This window comes from Mustelus asterias, chromosome 12, assembly GCF_964213995.1.
Source record: "Mustelus asterias chromosome 12, sMusAst1.hap1.1, whole genome shotgun sequence".
NCBI lineage: Eukaryota > Metazoa > Chordata > Chondrichthyes > Carcharhiniformes > Triakidae > Mustelus > Mustelus asterias.
This window is the reverse complement of record NC_135812.1, coordinates 27,819,841-27,837,730: the sequence shown is the minus strand read 5'-3', so window position 1 is coordinate 27,837,730 and position 17,890 is coordinate 27,819,841. Positions and strand designations below refer to the sequence as shown.

General features: G+C 43.4%; 1 protein-coding gene across 1 annotated transcript in view; it reads right to left on the bottom strand.

The window, feature by feature from the left end:
* The window catches only part of LOC144501333 (double C2-like domain-containing protein beta), a 297,483-nt gene that overhangs the window by 125,187 nt on the left and 154,406 nt on the right, over positions 1-17,890 (bottom strand). The window contains exon 4 of the mRNA XM_078224962.1: positions 14,447-14,556. Coding sequence (XP_078081088.1) covers positions 14,447-14,556 — 110 coding nt within the window. The remainder of the gene's footprint in view (positions 1-14,446; positions 14,557-17,890) is intronic.

The following is a 17,890-nucleotide window of genomic DNA, read 5'->3' as shown; positions in this document are numbered from 1 at the left end:
CGGGCATGCTCCCACCCCCACATGAACCGATTGATCACCTATCTCCTCCCCCCCCACAACCACACTGGTCGCTCGATCGCCCACCCAACTTCCCCGGACAGGCCAGACGATCACTTGTTCCAGAGTGTGCAACATTCTGCCCGTTTGCGGTTACAGGGCACGCAGTGTCCCACCCAATCGGGTCGCTCCCTTCCGTTTGCCCTGCACCCCCTCAGGCCCTGCCCCCTTGGCACTGCACATGTGCCAGGCTGGCAGTGCCAAGGTGCCTAGTGGGCAGTGCCAGGCTGGCAGTGGCAGAACGGAACCCCCCGTCCTCAACCTCCCGAGGGGGCCTCAGTGGCCTACGGTCCCACTGGCGAGGCCATCATGACAGCCCCCAATGATGGGGACCATACGCGGTCCTCACTGGTGAAGACCTTCACCAGCAAGGCCACAGAAGCAAATGAGCCGAGATGACTACGTCCCAGGCTCACTTGTAATATTTAAATTCAATTTTAAATAGAATTTAAATAGTGAGATCAGCCTTGCGCCCTTTTTGGATGCAAAGTTGATCGCGCCAGAGACCCGACGCCGGTAAGATCAGAAGAGGCGAGAAATCAGGAGGGAACACGATTTCACGGCTCTCGCGCGATTTACCAGCTCACCACGCCCATTGGCCAACGAGGTGAGATGTCAAGCACGCCCCAGGATAGTCTCAACCCCGCCACGGGACTTACTCCCCAGTTGGGAGAACTCTGCCCTCTCACAATCTGACCAATAACAACTTACACTCAAATGTGCTCCCGAATCTTATTGGCATATAGTACATCGAATGCTAGAGCCATCATAAAACAGTCAGGAACCAATAAATGCACAGAACATGTGCCATCATCTTTCTTGTAGTCAATTTATACAGAATCTATAATATAAATGTTGAAGCCATCAAACCATCATTTATGCACGTTAGGTATATCTTTTCATACCAACCAAGTAAACGAACTCAAATTAACTTAGGGACAGCCTGAACCCTGTGAATCTGTGCCCAAAATCAGCTACAGCCAAAGCCCAAAGCCAATATGCAAATTTTTAAATGCGAGTTATGCAAACAAGCACTTTACACCAAAGTCTTCCAAGTTCTAGCCAGGAAGATGGGTAGCTGATCCATTCCTGGGCTGGAATTGCTACAGTATAACTGGTCACTGGAAGCGATAAACAGTCACTTGAATTGATTTTCCTAAGGATTTTGCTTATTTTATGGGGGGGGGGGGGGGGGGGGGGGGGGGGAGTCTTACCAAAAAATGGCAGTGTTGTTTCTGGTGAGAAAACCAATTGTTTTCTCTCTCGATTCTACCACATTCTGCTCAAACAAAAATCAAGTGGTGTGATTCACGCCATCATAGAAGGGCGGGGCCTAAACGCGCCGACAAATCCCGGCTGCTCAGACATTGGGACACCATCTTTAAAGGGCACCCTGATCAAAACTGCAAGAAACCTACCCTCACCCCACCCCCGATTGGAGCCAGCATTTACCTCATTACCCACCCTCCACCCACAATCATGGGCATGGCGCCAACCTGTGCCGAGGGGCAGTGCCAGACCATCTCCCTCTCCTCTGGGTGCAATACTTACCTTGACACCTCCCAGGCTGATCTCCATGATAGATTCATGTCTGTATGAATGTCTGTAAACCCTGCCCAACATGACATCATGTCAGCGTGATTTAAAGATATGGGGTGGAATTTTCCCCCAAAACTCTAAGTGTCCAGCCGATTGCCGGACCCACCACTAACCCCTACTCCCCATGCAGAATCCGTTCCCCCCCACACCCCGGTCTGGCCTCGCCCCCCCCTCACACCCCAGTCTGGCCTCCCCTCTCTCTCTTCCTCCCCCCCCCCCTCCAAACACACCGGTCTGGCCTACCCCCCCACTCCCAATGAGGCCCTCCCTCCTCAGGCCCCAACCCTTGGCACTGCCTAGTGCATGGTGAGCAGTGCCAGGGTTCCAGGCTGGCACGACCCTAGGGGCACTGTCCCCTCTGCCCCAGACTAGCCCGGGGGAGGACAACTCAATGGCCTCCGGTCCCACCAGCGAAGCCATCACATCATGTCTCCATCGGTGGGGACTAGTTGTGATCCTCGCCTGTGAGAACCTCCACCAGTGAAGTCGGAAAGGCAACTGACATCGCTAAGCAGTTTTAAATAAGGTGATGAATATTTAAATCATCCTCGCTCCCTTCCTGGACTGGAGGCTGATCATGTCACAAAAAAACGGCCCGGGAAGACCGCAACCTGCCGGGCGTGAACCAGATTTTTTCTCTCCTGCTGGGATTTCCCACCCAACTATGCTACTCGATCAGCGCAACAGGACGGGAAAATCGCGCCCATGGTGAGGGGTCAAGATACAGTGCAGGGGGGTGGCTGTTTAATGAGATTAAATTGCTTGCAAATGCATGCAAAGCCAGTTCACACTTGTTATGAGTGAGAACCCGATGATGTCGCCAGTGCAAGGCAGTGAGGATCTGAAGTCACGTTCTTGCTAGAACTGCAACTTCCAAATCTTGTGTGCCCATCGACAACCTCGCAGACAGCAAACGCCAGCTCAAGATTTCGCCCAATGTGTTAATCTCAAAAAAGCGGTGGTAGCAGACAAACAGAGGACAGTACGTATGTTTTATATGTTACATGGTCTTTATTAAGCTTTACATTTTAAAGTTGGATCGGTCAATTATTGAACTCATTTCAGAATGCACGCTTTAGAATTGAAGGGCGTAGAGGCTAATAGTTGCTTGGGAGTACATAAACTTAAACATTGCTGAAAGAGACATGCCGTCAAAGTTTTCCAAGCTGCAGATCCAAATATAGCAAATGTATCTACGTATCGGAAATATGCAAGGGATGGGCGCTTAGGTGAAGACTGCACATTTTCATCCGTCCAATTGATGGAAAAAAGATGCTTCATTCAGCTGGCTACAAAGATCTTCTGTCAATGAGTTAGGGATGTGGTGTCTTGCCCCTTTAGAGGGTGATCTTCTGAAAGGCTCACATGAACTGGGATGACCATATTGGGTCTTCACTCCAACTTGTTTGGGCTTGTCCTAGCAGTTTTATCCAGGAAGCATCACTGTAGGCTTTGAATCTGCATTGCTCTGTATATTGTTGTTGTTAATAGATGTTTGTTCTTTTATAACTGGTGGAGCTAAGTTACTACAGGGACCATTTCAACTGAGTGTGTAGTGAGTGCAGATCTCACTGCACAGAATTGGTCCTAGAAGTGACATTAATTTAACAATCTTGTTTTGAAATGCCTTATTGCTGCGAGGCTCCCCTGAGGGGGGTTATAGCCAAGATAAATTCTTGGACCAAAATAAAGGAAGTTTCACCAGTAACCGTTATGTTGTTAAAGTTTAATTATTTGAGTCAAGTTTTTTTTTTGTCCAGGTACAAAGTAGAAAGAACAGAGAGAAAGACAGGCAACAACAACAGCTCGTATGTATCTAACACTTTTAAGATAATAAATATGTCCCAAGCTACTTATAAAGCAAAACATATACCAAGCCACATAAGGAGACAATCAAAACCTTTGTCACAGAGGTGGATTTTAAGGAGCATCGTAAAGGAGAAAAGCAAAGTAGAGAGGCAGAGAGAGGTTGAGGGATAGAATACTGGAACCTAGGGCCTAAGCAGCTGCAGGTATGGCCACCAAGGTGAAGCAGTTGAAATGAGGAATGCTCGGGAGACCAGAATTAGAGGAGAGCAGGTGTGCCATGGGGTTGTGGGGCTGAAGAAGATTACAGGAATTGAGAGGTGCAAGGCCAGAGGAATTTGAAAACAGGGATGAGAATTATAAAATTGAGGCATTTTAAAAAAAAACCAGGAGCCAATTAGGTCAGCAAGCATAGGGTTAATGAATGAATGGCAATTTGGTGCAAGGACAGCAGAGTTTTGGATGACAGCAAGTTATGGACGGTAGAATGAGGGGGGCTAGCCAGGAGTGAGGTAGACTAGTCATGGCTGGAAGTAATGATTAAGACACAAATTAAGATCTATTAAAGCAGAAAACAGTAGAGGGAGATAAGAACAACGTAAACGAAATAAATTGGCATTCATCATGTTGGATGGATGAATAACATAAGTTTTCTAAGTAGAAATATGATCGGGAGTTACAGGAGAAGAGAAACAGAGATGATGGCTGGAATGTTACGGCCGTTCACACCGGCAGGATTTTTCCACCCCAGTGCAGTGAATGGAATTTAGCTCGGCGCCAAATTCTCTGACCTCACTGCATTGGGAACCTGGCGTGAACGGCCAGTAAAATTGCGCCCGATACCTGTCAACTACGAACATAAGACAATTACGAAGGACTCATTTGAGACCAAATCTTCATATCATAGATAGGAACATCCTCACATTGTAGATAAGGACACAACAAGCATTTTTTAAAAATTAATTCCCAGGATGTGAGCATCACTTGCAAGTCCAATGTTCATTCCCATCCCTAATCAGAGGTGTATTCTTGAGTAAACTGAGTGGCTTGCTAGGCCACTTAAGAGTCACAGGTAGGCCAGACTGGGTAAAGGCAGCAGATTTCCTTCCCCAGTAGACATGAGTGTCATTCAATCTGGTAGTTCCATCATTGCTTAACTAATGCTAGCTTTTTATTCCAGACTTAATTAACTAAATTAATTAATCATAGAATTCCTACAGTGCAGAAGGAGGCCATTCAGCCTATGGAGCCTGCACTGACAATAATCCCATCCAGGCCCTATCCCCATATTTACCCTGCTAATCCCTCTAACCTACATACTCCGCGAGACAAAGGGGCAATTTAGCATGGCCAATGCACCCAACCTAATGACTAACAATATAAATTCCCCAGCTGATGTAATGGGATTTGAACTTCTATCTCCAGACCATTACATCCTGGTCTCTGATCTACTAATTCATAGACATAACCACGAGACTACCTTATAATCGCCCAGGATGGATATCCAATTCATAAATTCTGTTCAGCACAACTGTGTGTGTGGTGTTACATTTTAAAAGAAAAAAAATAAAAAGCGTCCCTATTACTTGGAAAATAATATTTGGCACAACAGGTCCATGCCAGTGTTTATGCTTCACACAAGCCTCCTCTCATCCCTCTTGGTCTTGTATCCAATAAGGAATCCTTCCATTGTTTCCTCCCTCTTTAATCTTTACTGAGAATGGTTAAAATATTGAACTTTCTAACGCAGGAAGCAGTTGAAACAAGAGCTCAGATGCTTCCAACAGCAGACCAGACAACTGCATGAGGGAACGGGGAATGGAAAGATATGCGGAAAGGCTGGAACAAAACAGATAGAATAGGAGGAGACAGATGTGAGGTTTAAACACGAGCACAGGCTAATTCTGATTAAGATCATTGCCCCGAAATGTCAACTATGTTTGTCTCTCCACAGATGTTGCCTACCCTGCTAAGCATTTCGTTGTTATTTCAGATTTCCAGTAGAAGCTGTATTTTGCTTTGTACCAGTTACAGACGAGTTTGTTAAAAGGGTCTGTTTCTCTGCTGTATAGTCTATGTAATAGTGTAAAAAATGGTGGAAGTAGTGAGACACAGAAGCATTCAACTTTGACCAATTATGTGACTACATGTGGTGCAGAAAGACTGATTCTTTCTATAGAAAGCATACATAGAACCATAGAAAAGTTACAGCACAGAAGGAGGCCATTCGGCCCATCTGGTCCATGCCAGCCTGAGTTGCCCTTTCTAAATCCCACCTTCCTGTGTCTGGCCCATAGCCTTAAGATGCAGATCCAAGTTCTTTTTAAAAAGAGTTTAGGGCTCTGCTTCCACCACCAACTTGGGCACTGTAGGTAGTTACGATGTTACTACCTATAATGATGCTGTACCAATTGAAAAGACTCCAAAAATTCTCAAACGAGATACGAACTTATGCTATGCTACATTAAAGCTGGCTAAGTGTGATCTTTCACAAGCCTGGAATTAATTAAAAAAGCAAATTATTGTGGATGCAGGAATCAAACAAAAACGGAAAATGCTGGAATATCTCCACAGCATCTGTAGAGAGAGAATAGAGCCAACGTTTCAAATCTGGAAGACCCTTCATCAGAGAAATTAATTACTTTTTTTGGTCATAACCAACTATTGAAATGGGTGTGACTATTATTTTCATGCTTTGTATTTGTTGTTATTATGTGGACAAAATTCAAATCAAATATTCTTTTCTTTATACCCCCGTCTCAGCAAAGAATGACTTTTGACCAATTCCGCGGATCAGGCTGCTCACAAAATTAAATTTTCATTGCTAATATTATTTGGGTTGATCAATGCAAAATAACTCAAACAGGCCAAGAATGGTACGTTATGTCAAACCCCAGACACAATAGCAAGTTCCAATATACATTTCCCGAAATTAATTGCAGATATCGGAACACGAGTACTTCCAGCTAATTATTTCCATCTAATTTTGTTTCCAGTGCAAATTAATGACTCCTACAGACTTCAGACCACTCTGCAAAGTGCATCATTTGATTTATTACCAGACATACAGAATACTCATTTGTCATGGTTTCCTATTACCACCTATCTCCACAATTTAACAGAGAATGGAAAGCAAACTGAAAAGCAATACACTGAAATCAAACATCTCAATCTTCACAGTCTGTAACCCTTCCATACGAGTGTGGTTTGTTTTTTTCAAACCAAATGCTGGTTTAAAATCTTGGAACTCTCCCCCTAACAGCACTGTGGGTCTCACTACGCCACATGGACTGCCGCGGTTCAAGGTGGCGACTCACCACTACCTGCTCGAGGGAAATTAGGGATGACAAAAAGTACTGGCTTTGCCAGCGACACTCGCATCCTGTGACTGAATTTTGAAATTAAGCTGATCAAGATTTGTTTGAGTTTGAAGGTATCTTGACTTAGATGTTGAATTAAGCAGAGATGGTGTAGGGGGTGGATGGGGTGTGGGTGGGGTGGGTGTTTAGGGGCAAACATACTGTTCAATTTCTTTCAAAATGCTCTATTTAGACAAATTGCAGGGCATCTCAAAATATGTTTATTGTATGTAATGGACTGAACAGCTACTGAAGCATTACCTTCATCTATTCTTAAAATAGTTGACCACAACTCTTAAGGCACGGTTAGCTTAACAATAATGAAAGATTTTCTTTACTGGATTTGATAATTAACTAAAGAAACCAATGTTGCAATGCTCACAGCAAATGCAGAGAAGTATAATTTCTGCTGTTGAAGAATATGAAAGTACTTGCATTTATATAGCTCTTTGCAATCATTCTGGTCCTCCAATCTCATTGCAATATACAACAGCGAGGGAGCATGCTGTACTTTAATTTGCTTCCAGCAAAGCAGAGGATGACGTAAAGTTACTGGCTAGAATTGGAACACTTTGTGTCCCAAAGTGTATAACTTTAGCCTCAGTGAAGCTGAAATTTTAAAAATGGGACAATATCTCACTCTATCTCAATGCTCTAACCCCACTGCTTGGGGCCAAGATAAAGAGAAATATCTCCCCGTGACCCACACTCACCACTAACCTCAACTCCTCAAAGCTTTTCTGCTTGTACCATAACTCGGACAAGGGTGCGATCTTGCCGCCCGTTCACGCCACACAGATGCTGCAGCGAGGTTGGAGAATTTGGCGGTCAGTCAAAGCTCCATTCACTGTGGCAGGGTGGGAAACCCCGCCATTGTGAACAGTGGTAAGATTCCAGCCCAAGTCTTTATCACCCACCCACCAAGCTCAGTGACCTTTTTTGGCTTCTGATATCCCTAACAGCTCAAATTTAAAATTCTCATCATCACGTTCAAATTCCTTCAACTCTCCTTTTTTCTGCCACCTTCTCCGGCCATACAACCCTCTGATGAATGCAAAATACTGCAGATGCTGGAATCTGAAACAGAAAAATGCTGGAAAATCTCAGCAGGTCTGGCAGCATCTGTGGAGAGAGAAAAGAGCCAATGTTTTGAGTCTAGATGACCCTTCGTCAGCCCTCGGTGTTGTCCATGATCTTCAAATTCCAGAATCTTTACTGAAGCTGTGCCTTCAGCCACTTTGGCCTTAAACTCTGAAATTATCTACGTCAATGACTTTGCCTCTTCTCATTTGAGATCCAAGGTTAAAATTCCCCCTCTTGATCAAGCTTTCAATCACCTCTCTCAATATCGGCTTCATTCTCTTGGTGCGTATTTCTGGCTGCTTACATTTCTGTGTAATCTACGAGTTTAATCTAGATCCTCCGAAAAGGGAATAAGATGAGCTCGACAATTTCTTTGTTTGGTGAAGAAAGGATTTAAAAAGACGACAAAAAATAATTCTAGTCATTAGCATTAGTGGTTCAAATATCAGTTTTGAATTAATCCAGCAATGAGTAAAGTTTAACAGCCATCGTAACTATATATCTCTTGCTAGTGTTATTCACTTGTTCCATTATTATCTATTAAATTCCTTTCACAGTTAATGTCCAAAACACTTCAATCTTTTGTAGTGTTTTTATACTTTTGAAGGTACGGAGAGGATCCGGTGAAGGTTGAAAGAACCTAAAAAGGGTTATCCTTATCAAGACACACTGGATTTGAAGGAAATGGGAAGCAGTCTCAAAAATGCCCTTACCTAGGTGTTATATACAAGTGTAGCCTGAAACACAGAATTTTAAAAAAAACTAAGTTAAATGGAATAAAGGAAGCCAAAAATGTAAGAACTTGGACTTGGCAGATAAAGAACAGACTTTCACCCTATTAAACTGAGCTGTAGCCAAATCCATCCCTTAGAGGTATCAGGGCAGCATAGTGACACACACCAAGCTATCTTTCTGGTTATTGCTATTTGAAAGAAAACTGCTCACTGCTTAAGACAGCGTGAAATGGGAAAATGGAAAATCACTACTCAACCCCCTGAAAACTGCTTCTTCCATACACCAGGCAAGATTAAATCGAGAGTGGGTAAGGTGGCAGGATGGCAGCTGGATAGCGGGAGAGGCCAAGCCAGGTCAGGTGGTGGGGGATTGGGGGGAGAGTTGGGTGTCAAGGGGGGAGCTGAATCAGTTATATAATTACCCAGGAGTTAGATTAGAACTTTTCCATTGAACATTTGCTGAGCAACTATTCTGGTAAGCAAGTCAGAACCGTCTAAAGTCTCTGAGTCTAACTCAGAGTTTGGCGACTTTTTCCCGCAGGGTCCCAGGGAGCAGAGTAATTTTCATCGGAGGTTTGAGCTTCCCACTTCCCAACAATTCCCGCAGAGTTAATCCATTGAGACCTCTGAGGGGTCCCATCTTGGTGTCTGGTGTCCAATGACCTGGAGACCTGATGATCTGAGCCAGTGATTATATCTCTGTTATCATCCATGTGAACCTATGTTTTTATCTTTCCCTTAGTTACTTTTTATCCGCAACTTCCTTTCTGACCCGAGAGCTGATCTCCATGTGTGATCTCTGCCCTAACAGCTTGCTTCCCTGTACCACACTAATTGCAATTCACTCATGTGTACTCCCATCTCTACGCCAGCCATTTACTATTCACAAAGAGAATAATAAGAAAGCACTAAGCAAAATAATAAAAAAAGATGCGCATTCATATTGAAGATACACCAACACACCATGTTTCCTAGTACATTGATTATTTTTGCTGCAGGCGCTTGAAGGATGTTTCTATGCACCCACTGCTACAACAAAGAAACACAGCTAAACCAAAGATGAAATGCAAACAGAAAGTGTTGGAAAAACTCAGCAGCATCTGTGGAGATGGCAACAGAGTTAATGTTTCAAATCCAATGTGTCTCTTCTTCTTGAATTCCAAACTATTTGGTTAGTATCCCACAAGGGTATTCCACACTTCAAAGCAAAATGGTTTTGCAATGACATTGAAATATACTTCTATTAGCAAATTTTAATATTTATAACTAATGATGCACGCTCACAGACTTCATCAAGAACACAAACGGTATTTATTAAGAAGGAAAAACTGCACAGAGGCCGACAGCCTCCCGATTGCCCAAGAGCAGCCCACCGGTTGTCCCAGCCCCTACATGTCTCAGACTGTCTTCTGCCTAAGAGAGGATTCCACCCCCTGGGGTGATGACCCATTCAGTCCCAATTAGTCCCTCAAGCCAGGTGAACCTCTTCTGCTGTGATGCTCTTTAAGGGAACATCACCACAACCACCCGATCCTTCCCCTTTTAACTCCTTTATAATATCTTCAATTACCAAGGTAATTAGTCCTAAACTCTAATGCTTTTTATGGAGTTCAGCTGATGCTATATCATCTCGTTAATTTCTCCTTAACTTCATTTTGTAAATTTTTTGTAACTTTTTTTCCAAGTTTGCTATCAGTCATTTCACCTTGTTTTAATGTCTTCTCGAGAGCTTTAATTCTTTTTGCTGATTCCTCTTTATGTTCGATAGGTCCTGGTTTCTTTTGAAGTCGTTAATTCAGCATTTCTTCTGAGAGAAATTCTACATGTTCTCAGTGGATATATACATTTCACAAATGAAATCTTCATTCCAACTTGTCTTAACTTCAGCTAAACCCTTTTTGGCTTCACTGTTGGTCAAGTCAGCCTCAGACAAAGTGTTGATTCATTTCCATTCTGCAATTCTCTTGTTGCTCTTCAGTTGGTCTTGTGTCTTTCAATGCCCTCCTTTTGGAATCTTCCATTGCCTTTATCCCTCCGTCTTGCCCCAGTAAAACGTGTACAATCTCTACAGTGCAGAAGTAAATATCCTCTGAACCATATCCAATACATTTACATCTTTCCTTAAAAAAGACCAAAACTCTACACAGTATTCAAGATGTGATCTCAGCAAGTGCCCCAGTAAGGTTATTCAGAACAAGTACATATACTATGAAATTAAGAATGGGTTAAGACCAACTGGTAGCACACCCCTCCCCACTGTCCTGAAACCACCCCAGGGCCCCAAAATGGATTGATACTAAAAAATACAGGGAAAATATTATTCAACAACACACACTACGAATTGGTACTGGTAGTGTTAGATTTAGCCTGAACACAATTACCAGACTGGTGCCCCTCCCCACTTAGAAAATAGTACCTTCATTTGACCCAGAGGCTACTAAGCCGAGAGACTGGGACACACAAAGGGGAAGAGACACAAGAGGGGGGAAATCCTGAACGATCTGGCGACTGCATACAGGGTGGGAGTATCCACCATTAACGCGCTGAATCTGGCTGATAATAAGCTCAGAGTCCTAACCCGACAAGTTAAACAGATCTTGGATAGCTTAAATGAAAAAGCCCGGCAAGATGCTGAGGGGGATTTGGCTGAGAAGAGGGCCAGTAGCCTTATGGTTACTGTACTAGAAGGACATGCCCAAACTATTAATCAGATCGCCCGAGGGAGGGTGGAAGATGATACCAGGCAACAGAACCGAACCCTGTGTAGCATCTATGGGCAATGGATGGTCAAGCAACTACAAGAGAACCTTGACCAGGTTAGCAGGGGGAAAGTTCCTTCCTGGGTCAGTGATGAACAGATTGAACACCGGGGGAAAAGACACCCCAATGTTACTAACTGCCAAATACAGCAACTAACCAAGGTCTGGTCTAACGATGGTTGTAGAGGAACCCCGGGGACTGCACTAGGAATGGTGTTGGGGATCCCGGTAATATTAAAAGATAAGGTCGGATTGAGACTTTTTGAAGCCGAAAATATAGGGATCATTAAAGGAGGGATGTGGATGGGATACCAGGGGACTCTACTATAAGTGGTTGAGAAAGGAGGGAAACTCATCGGCACCAGTCTGGAGAAATGTGAACACAGACAAAACGGTCGTTTGCCCATTTCCGGTGTATGAAAATGAACATGCCCTATGTGGATTCAGAACAACCACTGACCTAAAAACTGTACACTGGAAATTTGAAATGGGATGTCACCCGGGTAGCTTACAGGGGGAGGAAGAATATTGCATTACAATCTTGCGAGAAAATTACCAGTATGGGGCAGCCATATGTAACATCCATAACACTACCTTTTGCATTAAACCACACATTCCCGCTAGGATAGGATTGATTGAGATGGTAGACATGCACAGAAGAGAGAAAACACTCAAATGCTAGCGAAGAATTGAGACAAAAGCTTGGGGGACTATTTTGAAAAATTTGATACCGGGATAACACTTCTACCCAAGAAACTTCAACAAATTCGGACACAATTGATCACAGCACACAAGACGTTTGTCAAAGTGATGCAACAAACAGGGGAAATAAAAAAGAACATTAGTGAAATTAGAGTCACTACATGGTGGGAGGACCTCTGGGACTGGGGTTCAAGGTCCAAATCCACCCATGGGCCCGCATTCTGTCACATCTGGCCATAATAGGAATCCTAGTTATGGCAGTGTACCTAACCATCCTCACGTTTAAGTTCGCCTGATGGAAGGAGGAATTCCTTCAACACCTGGACTCGGCAAGAACCATCCGACATCAGGAAAGGCTCTATAATCAAGAATCTTATTACTCTTCTGTCTATATTGCAAAATGTATAGTGACTTGTCATTTTATACTGTTTATTGCTTTGTTTTGTATACCCGATTGATGTATTGTTCCTTTATTGCTTCTTTTATTATCTTACTTCATTTAAATTTGTTATTATTGTGGGTTAGGGATGATACCGTCAATCCCGGATTCGGGGTATTTGCTCGTTGAGATGGTTTGGTAATTGAGAGATCTGGTTCGCTGACGCTCACTGGATCAAGAGGAGGAACTGTGGCAATATAATCAGGGCCAAGTTTTAAGGCCGATTAAATTGAGTATCCTAAATTAAAGAATTGGGGCATATTAAAATCAAACACAATCAAGCCAGACTTAACGAAGGTCAAATATACAAAGACACAGAAACATGTCTGGCCTGTTCCATCAATCACCCAAAGATCTTGCACTCTACTGAGACCCAGCAGGAGATCACCACACCCCTTTGAAATGCACCAGCCTATTGCTAGAATTCCAGATTGGGCCAGACTGTCTGTCACTGAGAGTCCCTGCAGTTATCTTACATGGCAACAGAATACATGTAAGTAATACCATGGAGATGGACACCTGGGGGCGGGCCCCGTTGTCCTGTCAGGCAAGCATCAAGAAACCCACTGGGTATTGGGATCCCCTCCCGGGACCTCATTGGTCGGAAGCAGAGAAGTTTCTGGAAAGGGGGGGAGGGAAGGGAATAAAGATACACATCCCAGACACACCAACAGCGAAGATTCGAGGAGGGAGGTGACCTTGACCATCTGGAAGACTGACCAGAGAAGGAAGGAAGAAGCTGCCATTGAAACTCACCTTCATGACGACAGACCAGAGGAACTCAGAGAATCGGGCCCGCAGTTTAACCAAACCATCTTTGCGTGTAGTATACTTGAATCTGGGGTATCCTCTTGTTTTATGTGGGTAATTTAAGGGTTAATAGTATTATTAATAACCTTATTGAACCTTTACTTGTGTTTGTCCTTTGTCCATCTTGCAAATAAGGGCACCGGGGTAAAACCTTTGAGTAAGTAAACTGGTCAAAAGTATGAAGTTTTACAGGTACAACACATGCTGTACCTGCATACTATGTGATCCATGCATGGTAAATCCCTCACCACCTCCACATGCTGCAGACGTTCAGTAATATTCAGCTTTTTTATTTTTCCTGCCAAAGTGAACAACTTCACTTTTCCCCCACATTATACTCCATCTGCCCATCTACATCCATCTGCAAATTCTGTGGCTGGAATTTTCCAGCCGTACACACCAATGGGATTCTCTGGCACCACTGCAGTGAAAAGTGTTTTGGCTGAGTGCCAAATTCTCTGTGCTCACTTGCAGCTGAGCATGAATGGCTGAAAAATTCCAGCCCGTATGTCTTGCAACATCCTTTCCTACCTATCCTTCTGTCATCTGCAAAATATAGCTACCATGCCTTTACTCCCCTCATCTAAGTAATTGCTATTAACTGTAAAAAGTTGAGGCCTCAGCACAGACCCACTGCGGGACACCACTCATCACATCCTGCCAATCAAAGACTTATTTATGCATACTCTCTGTTTTCTGCTAGCTAATCTTCAATCCAGGTTAGCATGTTAGACTGAACACCACGAGCTTCTTTTTTGCAATAACCTTTGATGCTTATCAAATGCTTTCTGGAAATTCAAGTGCAGTATCTTTGCTACAAGTCTCTTACTTGGTCAACTCCTCTTTAAAAATCTAGATAAACACATCCTCTTTCAGGGCTCCTCTCTCTTCTTCTCTGAAAAACTGCCATGAGGTTGGTCAAGCGTGACCAGCCTTCGAGAAATATATTCTGACCAGGCAGATTAACTCCCGTTTCTGCAAGTGCTTATTCCCCTCCTTTCATCAAATTCCAGTAGCTTCCCCCCCTCCCTCCACTCCATAGGCAAAGCAAAAGAATTAAACTGCTTCAAAATTTAAGATATTAAAATTTAATTTTACCTTAATGTCTTCCGTACCATGTCTTCATCAGTGATCCCATAGTAAGTGAGAGTCTCGTTCCAGACCGGATTCAAAGTATTTCGTAACGTCTTTGTCCTTAGTTTGTTGGCCTGGAATCAAACAGTACAAAATAGTTTAATTTTACTATCATCGGAATTCTCCCATCCCATCTGCTACGGGAATCATAGCAGGCGGGGCAACGGACCATGCAAAGGTACACTGTCCTCGGACGGGGTTTTCCGGTTTTGGGGCGAGCATAGTCAGGAAATTCCGCCCTTTGTGTTTATAACGCATCTTAATTTATAAACCAATGTTTGTAACTTATCCCTTATGTAATTAAATGCGGATATCAGGAAATTGCTATCGGTGATTCTGTGCTCCTCCAGAGAGTGCACTGTGAAGGACCCCCAGAATTCAATCAATTAGAAACCATTGAACTTAGAACTTCCATTCTTACAATCCTGAACAAACCCGTGAAAAAGCTAAACCTTGTTGAATGGGATGTAACTGGGTTTTTGGCAGCATATTGAGTCGTTAATATTAAACAGCCTTACTGGTCCAAAAGAATGATTTTAATAATTTAGTATCTGCAATATGGTAAATGTCTCACATTTTTAAAGTATTTGTTTATGATATTTTCTTTAGCTTAATCCCATGTGGATATCCCAATCATTTATTTTGCTATGTGTGAACAAAAGGAAGGAATTCAGTGTTTTCTATTTTCTGTTCATTTGCATTTGTTTGTTACAGTCAAAGTCTTAAAATGTGAAATATTGTACAATTCTTTATGTTGGTCAGTGGGAAGCTGATATCTCTTGTTAAAAGTTATTGGTCTCTACAGGGATCATAACTATTGCTTGCTGGCATTCAGCAATCTCTCTAAACCCGTGGACACTACGAACATGATAAGGCTAGTTAACTTCAGCCCTTCCCTCTTTACAGGGACAATTGCTGTTCCATGCTGCTCCCTACATGTTGTTGCATCTGTCCCTTCACTTTCCACAGAAAATGAGGATTGACCAATCACACTCCCCCTCCAGTGCAGCAAAAGCCACTGTGCAAACAAATTTGATAAAAATGCGAAGGGGAAAATATTAACATTTTCAAAAGAAAGATCCTTCACTAAAGAACAAAACAAAGATGAAAATTACAGCACAGGAACAGGCCCTTCGGCCCTCCAAGCCTGCACCGACCATGCTGCCCGACTCAACCAAAACCCCCTATCCTTCCAGGGACCAGATCCCTCTATTCCCATCTCATTCAAGTACTTGTCAAGACGCCCCTTAAAAGTCACTACCGTATCCGCTTCCACTACCTCCCCCAGCAATGAGTTCCAGGCACCCACCACTCTGTGTAAAAAATCTGTCTTCTTATTTTGTATCCTCCTTGCCAGCTCACCTCTGATCCCATGCGACTTCACCTTCTGCACCAGTCTGCCATGAGGGACCTTGTCAAAGGCCTTACTAAAGTCCATGTCGACAACATCGACTGCTCTACCCTCATCAATCATCTTCGTCACTTCCTCGAAAAACTCGATCAAGTTCGTGAGACACGATCTCCCCTTCACAAAATAATACGTCCACTTATTTCCAAGTGGGAATAAATCCTGTCTCAAAGAATCCTCTCCAATAATTTCCCTACCATTGATGCAAGGCTCACCGGCCTGTAATTACCTGGATTATTCTTGCTACCCTTCTTAAACAAAGGAACAACATTGGCCATTCTCCAATCCTCTGGGACCTCCCCTGTAGCCAGTGAGGATACAAAGGTTTCTCTCAAGACCCCAGCAATTTCCTCTCTTGTCTCTCTCAGTATTCTGGGGTATATCCCATCAGGCCCTGGAGACTTGTCTACCTTGATGTTTCTCAAGAACCCCAATACCTCCTCCTTTTTGATCGCATCATGACTCAAACTATCTACACATCCTTTCCCAGACTCATCATCCACCAAGTCCTTCTCTTTGGTAAATACTGACGCAAAGTATTCATTTAATACCTCGCCCATTTCCTCTTGCTCCACGCATAGATTTCCTCCCTTGTCCTTGAGTGGGCCAACCCTCTCCCTGGCTACCCTCTTGCTCTTTATATATCAATTCTCCAGGCGGTTCTAAGTGCTTGCAGGTGAATGACCATTTAAATAGCATTGCAAATTTCCAGCCTTTATTATTCAGTACTAATACCGCGCAATTCACGATCAGCAAGTTAATGTTAATGAAATTGGGTTACAGTGATGTTAAAGGACCAAAGTTGCATTCTTGAATGAGGCTTGCCTCCATTTCTGTTGGGAGCTCTGGCCACTTGCCTCTAAGCCACAACCAAAATTAGTCGTAGAGAATGGGTTAATAATTTAATCACCATTTATGTTGCACCAATGATATTCTTGGTCAAAAACAGGGAAATAAATTGCTTCCAAACACTGGATAAAAGCAAATTACTGAGGATGCTGGAATCTGAAACCAAAAGAGAAAACGCTGGAAAATCTCAGCAGGTCTGGCAGCATCTGTAAGGAGAGAAAATTGCTCCCAAACACCGATGATTAGGAAGATTGATTTGTTCACCCTCACATCAGACTCATTTGATAAAGTTTTAAAATTTACTTATTAGTGCCACAAGTAGGCTTACATTAACACTGCAATGAAGTTACTGTGAAAATCACCTAGTCACCACACTCCGGCGCCTGTTCGGATACACGAAGGGAGAATTTAGTATGGCCAATGCACCTAACCAGCACATCTTTGGACTGTGGGAGGAAACCGGAGCACCCGGAGGAAACCCACACAGACATGGGGAGAACATGTAGGCTCCACACAGACAGAACCCAGATCCCTAGCGCTGTGAAGCAGCAGTGCCCACCACTAAGACGACAAGCGTGCAATTTGGAATGCAGTCTGGCTAGATCAGGATTTTCTCTATTTTCATTCAGACGTATACCACAAAGAACGTACATGGCACAACTGAACTTACAAGTATTTAGTAATAGGTAGCTCTTGGCTTAACAAGTGCTGAAAATGCACTGTCACAGGTGTGTGGTGAGCAAATACTAATTCTTCATTTGCACAAATGAAATCACATTCTCAGGAAGAACACATTTGAAAACAGCCTGTTTGCTATTTTAAACACAAGGACAAATTTGACATAGTACCGACAAGTGAAGCCACCATGGGCTCAAGCCCACGGAACAAGTAGTGGAACAAGTCAAGAGGGCCATTTAGTCATCAACTTTCACACCTCAATGATCGAAGTTCTAGAAACATAGAAACATAGAAAAACTACAGCACAAACAGGCCCTTCGGCCCACAAATTGTGCCAAACACATCCCTACTTTCTAGACCTACCTATAACCCTCCATCCTATTAAGCTCCATGTACTCATCCAGGAGTCTCTTAAAAGACCCTATTGAGTTCGCCTCCACCACCACTGACAGCAGCCGATTCCACTCGCCCAC